The sequence below is a fragment of the Sapajus apella genome, unplaced genomic scaffold (assembly GCF_009761245.1).
Source record: "Sapajus apella isolate SASKATOON/1434 unplaced genomic scaffold, GSC_monkey_1.0 scaffold36, whole genome shotgun sequence".
In the NCBI taxonomy this organism is placed as follows: Eukaryota; Metazoa; Chordata; class Mammalia; order Primates; family Cebidae; genus Sapajus; species Sapajus apella.
The window spans coordinates 2,438,252-2,445,784 of record NW_022436976.1 but is presented as its reverse complement, the minus strand read 5'-3'; the positions used below and the strand labels follow the sequence as shown (position 1 = coordinate 2,445,784).

Genomic DNA, 7,533 nt, shown 5'->3' with positions numbered 1-7,533 from the left:
AAATCAGAGTTCAGTTCACGCTGAATGCTTATCTCTGTTGTAATGGTCATTACTGATTAAAGTCTGTCCTGGTCACTTTATTGTCCATCTTTGTTTATCTTTGACACTAAAATGTGGAGGAAGATAAAAATTAAACCAAGACAAAACAAAAACAAGGAAAGCACAGATCGTAAGCAAAAGAGCAAAAAAGAACAATGCGAATTCAAAAAATAAACACATGACTGAGATAATAAACATATCTAATTCAAATAATTTCAAGTGGGATACAATAAGGTATTAAAAAGCATTACATGGAACAAAGAAAGTCACTTTATAATGGCAAATGACACAACTCACAATAAAGAAATTACTAGTATAAATGTTTATGTATCAAATAACATAGCATTAAAATACATAAAGCAAAACTTCAAGAAATAAGAGAAAACAGCAAGATAAATGTTAAGAGACTTTAACAAATTTCTTTTTATTCTTGAACAATAAATAAAAAATATACATTATATGGAAGATGTTAACAATTATCAAAAAGATTGAGCCAATAATATTATATAATAGATGCTTAATAAATTATTATTATTTAACCTGAGAGCCTGCAAATAAAAAATACTAATATTTTATGTACTCACGTGATATGGTTTGGATATGTTTCCCTGCCCAAATCTCACGCTGCACTGTAATCCTCAGTGTTGGAGGTGCGGCCTCGTGAGAGGTTACTGAATCATGTGGGTGAATTTCTCATTAATGGTTTCCCATCATCCCCTTGGTGCTGTCCTCACAAGAGTGAATGAATCCTTCTGAGATCTGGCTGATTAAAAGTGTGGCACCCACTCTCTCTTGCTTCTGCTCTGGCTATATGACCTGCCTGCTGCCCCTTCACCTTCCGCTATGATTTAAACTTTCAGAAGCATCCCCAGAAGCCAAGCAGATGCCAGCATTATGCTTTGCTTCCTGTACAACCTGCAGAACCATGAGCCAATTAAACCTCTTTTCTTTATGAATTATCCAGTCTCAGGTATTTCATTATAGCAATGAAAGAATGGATTAATACCTCATGTAACATTTATAACAAGAAGTCACAAGCACAGGATAAACATTTAGAAAATATATACCATTTAACAGGGATTATTTTAGGAATAGGTTTATTGGCCATTTTCACTTTCTACTTTAAGTTTCTGATTGTTTTAATTTTTTTACCACACAGTGTATTTTCACAATAATAAAAAAAAAAAATCTTTAAATGTTCTGCCACCTTTCCTCTTTAGAATTTCCCTCAATATTACCAAATCATTCCATTTGCTTTCTTTTCTTTTTCTTTCTTTCTTTCTTTTTTTTTTTTTCTGAGACAGTGACTCACTCTTTCACCCAGGCTGGAGTCCAGTGGCGTGATCTCAGCTCACTGCAAGCTCCACCTCCCAAGTTCAAGCAATTCTTCTGCCTCAGCCTCCTGAGTAACTGGGATTAAAGGCACCCGCTACCACGCCTGGCTAATTTTTGTAATTTTAGTAGACAGCAGGTTTCATCATGTTGTCCAGGCTGTTCTTAAACTCCTGGCCAGTCCTGCCCACCTCAGCCTCCAAAGCTGCTGGGATTACAGGCATGAGTCACCGCGCCCGGCCTTTTCATTTCCTTATAGGAAGATACTGTACCACTTTTCTTCCAAAGATCAACAATCAATAGTTCCTTCTTCTCTAGGAAAATGTTACATCAGTTGCATCCTCTGAATTTTCACATTTCTGCATCTAGTGGCTTCTTCACTTCAAGCTGTCTCCTATTTCCAGTCCTAGAGCATCCTTTCACATTAAGGACCAAGGTTTCTCCTGCCCTTCTTTGCCAAAATTCCCCATTTGCCAAATTTCACAAAATTTCTCCATTCCCAGAATTTTAAATCTACCTCGGTCTATGTTCTAGAATACACAATAAAATGGTCAGCTACTAGCTCCGTATGCAGAATCACCATGAAGGAGACAGCCACAAAATGAACTGTATTGGTAATTCAAATTCTATAAATGATATTGCCATTCGATTTACAGCATTCCAGGAAAATTTGATATATCTTAAAACTGTGTGGAAAACAGTTTATGTTTATATATAAAAATAGATTCTAGGCTCAGAAAATTATAAACAGATTTTTCATCTGCAGGAATGAGCAGTAGGACAACCAGCTCACACAGGACACAGGACAATCCTTTGCTGTGTGGGACTGTCCTGGTCAGTGGAAGGTGTCTAGCATCTTCAACCCCACTAACTATATTCCAGTAGTGTCCTGCTCCTGATATGGATTGGCTCTGTGTCTCCACCCAAATCTCATCTCAAATTGTAATCCCCATGTGTCAAGGGAAGCAGGTATTGGATCATGCAGGCAGTTTCCCCCATGCTGTTCTCATGATAGTGAGTGAATTCTCACCAGATTTGATGGTTTTATAAGTGTTTGGAAGTTCCTCCTTCACAGCACTTCTCTATTTCTGGCCACCTTGTGAAGATAGTGTTTGCTTCTCCTACCTCCATGATTGTAAGTTTCCTGAGGCCTCCCCAGCCATGCAGAACTGTGAGTCAATTAAACCTTTTCCTTTATAAATTATCCAATCTTGGATATTTCTTTATAGCAGTGTGAAAACACACTAATACACTCCACAATCACTGGGACAAGTAAAATCACTGCTAAATTTCCAAAAGAACCCCTGGAGGCAGTTCAATCCCAATAGATTCTTGATCTACAAATCCAGAGGCCTCTTTTCTTGTCATTGGCTACCTCTCTAGAGCATTTGACCTGTTGAGAAACTGCTCCTCATCTCTTCATCCTCTCTTGCATCCCATGTCACTACACCCCTGCAGTCTTCCTTTCCTCCTTAACCAATTCCTGCCTGGTATCATCATCTAATTTCTCACCTCACCCTGCCCACCCCTGCTGTCCTTCCTTTTTCCTCTCCACATGCTGTTCAACTTCCTCTCCTAAGTAATTGACTCTCAAAGTGCCATTTGTACATGAAAAACTGAAATCCACATTTCCAACTGCCACTTTGTCACTCACACAGAGAAAGGCTTAAGTTATGCATGTCCGAAATCAAACTGCAGGTCTACCTCGGGAACATTGTGGGTTCAGTTCCAGACCATCTCAATAAAGCAAATATCACAATAAAACAAGTCACAAACAAGATTTGGTTTCCCAGTACATATAAAGGTTATGTGTACACTATACTGTATTCTATTCAGTGTGCAATAGCATTCTATCTTTTAAAAACACTTACCTTAATTTAAAAAACACTTTATTGCTAAAAAAAAATGGTAATGATTTTAAAGCCTTCAGCAAGTCATAATCTGTTTGCTGGTGGAGGGTCTTGCTTCAATGTTGATGGCTGGTGAGTGATCAGGGTGGCAGATTGCTGATGGTTGGCATGGCTGTGGCAGTTTCTTAAGATAACAGTAAAGTTTGCCACATCAATTGACTCTTCCCTTAAAGAACGATTTCCCTGTGGCATGTGATGCTATTTAACAGCATTGTTTACCATAGTAAAACTTCTTTCAGAATTGGAGTCAATCCTCTAAAACCTTGATGTTGCTTTATCAGCTATGTTTAGACAGTATTCTAAATTCTTTGTTGTCATTTGAACAATGTTCTTAGCATATTCGCCAGGAATAGTTTCTATCTCAAGAAACCATTTTATTTGCTCAATCATTAGAAGCACCTCAAGTTTGATTATGAGATTGCAACAATTCAGTCATATCTTTAGCTTTCACTTCCAATTCTATTTCTCTTGCTATTTCTATCACATCTGCAGTGACTTCATCCATTGGAGTCTTGAATCCCTCAAAGTTATCCACGGGGCTTGGAATCAGTTTCTTTCAAACTCATATTAGTGTTATATTTTTACCTCCTCCCACGAATTATGAATGCACTTAATGGCATATAAAATGATAAATCTTTTCCAAAAGGCTTTTAATTACTTTGTCCAGCTCTATCAGAGGAATCACTATCTGTGGCAGCTATAGCCTTATAAAATGGATTTCTTAAATAATAGGAACTGAGAGGCAAATTTGCTGCTTAATCCACGGGCTGCAAAATGGATGTTGTACTAGCTGGCATGAAAACAACATTCATCTTCTTGTACATCTCCATCAGAGTTCTTGGCTGACTGAGCAGGTGCACTGTCAGTGAGCACTAATATTTTGAAAAAAATCTTTTTTTCTGAGTAGTAGTTCTCAATAGTAGGCTTAAAATATTCAGGAAACCATGATGTAAAGAGATAGGCTGTCACCTAGGCCTTTTTGTTTCATCTATAACGCACAAATAAAGTCAATTTAGCATAATTCTTGAGGGCCCTGGAATTTTCATAAGGGTAAATGAAAATTGGCTTAAACTTAAGGTCACTGGGTGCATTAGCCCCTAATAAGTCTGTCATTTGAAGCTCTGAAGTTAGGCTTTGACTTCTCTCTGGTTAGAGAAGTCTTAGATGGCATCTTCTTCCAACAGAAGGCTATTAAGTCTACATTGATAAACTGCTGTTTATTGCAGCTGCCTCCATCTATCTTTGCTAGATCTTCTGGATAACTTGTTACAGCTTCTCCATCAGTACTTGCTTCTTCACCTTGTACTGTTATGTAATGCTTCTTTTCTTAAACCTTGTGAACCAAATTCTGCTAGCTTCAAACTTTTCTACGGTTTCCTTACCTCTCTCAGCCTTTAGTTAGGGCCTTCCTCCAGACTAGGCTTTGGCTTAAAGGAATGTTGGGGCTGGTTTGATCCTCTATGCAGACCACTAAAATTTTCTGCATATCAGGAATAAGGCTGTTTCACTTTCTTATCATTCAGGTATGCACTAGGATAGCCCTTTTAATTTCCTTCAAGAACTTTTTGTTTGCATTCACAATTTGGCTAAGTGTTTGGCACAAGACGCCTAGCTTTTGGCCTATCCGGGTTTCTGACATGCCTTCCTCACTAAGTTTATCATTTCTAGCTTTGATTTGAAGTGAGAGAAGTATGACTTCCTTTCACTTGAACACTTAAGAGGCCACTGTAAGGATATCAATTGGCCAAATTTCAATATTGTTGTGTCTCAGGGATAGGGAGGCCCAGGAGATGGAGAGAGGCAGGGAACAGCTGGTAGACGGCGCAGTCAGAACACACACAACGTTTGTAGATTAATGGGCTTCGTCTGTGGCACCCTAAAACAACTGCAATCATAACATCAAAGATCAATGATCACAGATCACCATACCAGATACAAAAAAATGAAAAAGTTCAAAATATAACAAGAATGCCCCAAATGTGACAGGGACATGAAGTGAGCACATACTGCTGGAAAATTGCACCAACAGACTTGCTCAACACAGGATTGCCAAAAACCTTTAATTTGTGAAATAAACAAACCACACTGTCTATGAACTACAATAAAGCAAAGCACAATAAAATGAGGAAGACCAGTAGTTCTCTTCCTCCAAAACCTGTTATTCCATCAGTTGTATCTATTTATGAGAATGGCAACATCATCTACTTAATCTAGAAATAACAATGATTCGTTCTTCCTTTGGTACATCCCATTGATTGCACTGTCTGTCATTTTCTCTATCTCATGGCAACATAGTTGCCTTTCTGTCAATGTAGTTCAAGCTATCCTTGTCAGTAGCTTAAAGTATTGTCACAGCCTCCTAATTGGTACTTCCACTGCAATTTATTTTTTGATACTTACACAAAAGGAATTTCTGCAGATAATAATAGTAGCTAACATTAATTGCCTATCATATGCCCGGAACTATACTATGTGCTTCCTGTCTCTTTTAATATGCACAGCCACATCATAAAGTCAGAACTTTTTTTTTTAACTTTACAGATGAGGCAAAAGAGGTTTGGGGAGATTAAAGAATTTACCTAAGTTCACAGAGGTAGCTCAGAAATTACAACACCAGGAATCCAAGGTCTTTGGCTTCTAAAAACCCTGTTTGTTTTTGCTTTCTTTGCTTCTAACCTGTTTGCAATCTTCAATGTCTATTCCTATCCCATCTGCCTTTCCCTTCTCCTTCCATTCTTCCAACCCATGAGTCCTTCTTTTGGTTTTACTTATTTCCTTAAAGATTTACTTGTTAGCCATTTCAAGGAAGTCCTTCACTGCAGGCTCCTCTTCTTCCACCATGTCCACATCTGTCCCTAGCCCTCTTTCTCTCCAGTCTCTCTTCCCAGCTGCTAAGAGAGGCTGGAAAAAGAAATGAATACACAGGATAGCTCCAACCTCTGCAGATGCAGATACACAAAACTCCCTGCATCTTTAGCTTTTCTCTCTCAGGGTTGCTTTACGGTTCTTATATAATGAACCAATCAAGTACAAAGTGCCTTGTAAAGAGAGCTATAAAGCACCCTGCACATGTAAGGTGCAACTAACTATTCACCCTCCTTTTACATGCTCAGGCCTTCAACTGAGTTACTCTGTGAGCAAGAATATTCTGTGTGCATCCAAGCAGAGAATGGCACATGTGTGTTCAAGGTGAAGGGAGAATAGAGCCCTAAGTAATATTGATGTTGGCCAGGAAAATCTCTACTTAACATTACTGCCAGAGTCCAGCTTAAAACTTCATTGAGGTTGTCATAAACGAGTAAGACAGGAAGAAAATAGTATTATCTCACTTAAAAAATCTCTCAATGAGGGTTCCCCTCCCCCCAGCACCTCGAAGTTTTAAGTTTTTGCAAACATCCTCCCTTGCATTCACCAGGTCCTGCCCAGGTTCCTGTCCCTTCTAGTACTGGCCGTCCCTCTTCCCGGGGGCTTCCGCCGCTCCGACCCCCGCCGACCCGGGGTGGACTACAACTCCCGGCGTGCCGCGCGCGTCCGGCCGGCTGCTCCGGGGCTTTGCGCGTGGCGGCCACCGAGCTCCGCGCGGGGCAAACCTCCCGGCGCGGCCATGCGGGGAGGTAAGTGATCCGCTTGTGCGGCCAGGGCTTGGGAAGGCGTCCGTCCTCTCCTCTCTCCAGGATGAAAAAAACAAACGAAGAATGCCGCAATGGAAACCGCCCTGCCCTCCCTCATCTCGGCCGTGTGTCCAGTGCTCCTGCACCTCCTGCACCCACGGGCGTGGGCTCTCACCCTGGCGTGAAACTGGGGGCAGAAGCAAGCCCTGCCCCACGGAGAGCCGGGGCTCGCCTGGGGCTGCCGGCAGGGCTCGGGGAGCTGCACGGGGTGGTGGCACGACTGGGCCGGGTGCCCCGCAAGCGCCACACCTCCACACTCCACTTTCCAAAGACCGGCTTCCCCGGGAGCCCCCACACTAAGCGCCGGCGAACCGTCTCTCCGTGAAAGTCTTAGCCAGAAACTTTCCCCGCTCTGTCGCCAGTGCCACAGAGAGTCGTGTGGCTCTCGGCCCGCGCGGCTGGTCCCAGAGGCAGCCCAGCGTCTTCAGTCCCCACCGTCCCATCTCCAGGCCAGTTCTCACTTGTCCCTGAGACGCCATTCCCGGCGCGGTGAGGTCGGCTCTGCCCTCGGGCAGCTTCAGGCTGGACGCGCCTGGGGTCGGATCCCGGGAGGCCAGGACTGGCGGCTCCTTTGGGACTCC

At 41.8% G+C, this 7,533-nt stretch overlaps 1 protein-coding gene across 2 annotated transcripts in view; it reads left to right on the top strand.

Moving 5' to 3' along the window:
- The first annotated feature begins 6,702 nt into the window (after positions 1 to 6,702).
- The window catches only part of SAMD13 (sterile alpha motif domain containing 13), a 48,103-nt gene continuing 47,272 nt past the window's right edge, over positions 6,703 to 7,533 (top strand). Inside the window, exon 1 of one of the 2 annotated variants that reach the window (XM_032296436.1) lies at positions 6,703 to 6,895. In XM_032296436.1, coding sequence (XP_032152327.1) covers positions 6,886 to 6,895 — 10 coding nt within the window. In that variant the 5' untranslated portion in view covers positions 6,703 to 6,885. The remainder of the gene's footprint in view (positions 6,896 to 7,533) is intronic. The other variant, XM_032296435.1, reaches the window with a different exon arrangement.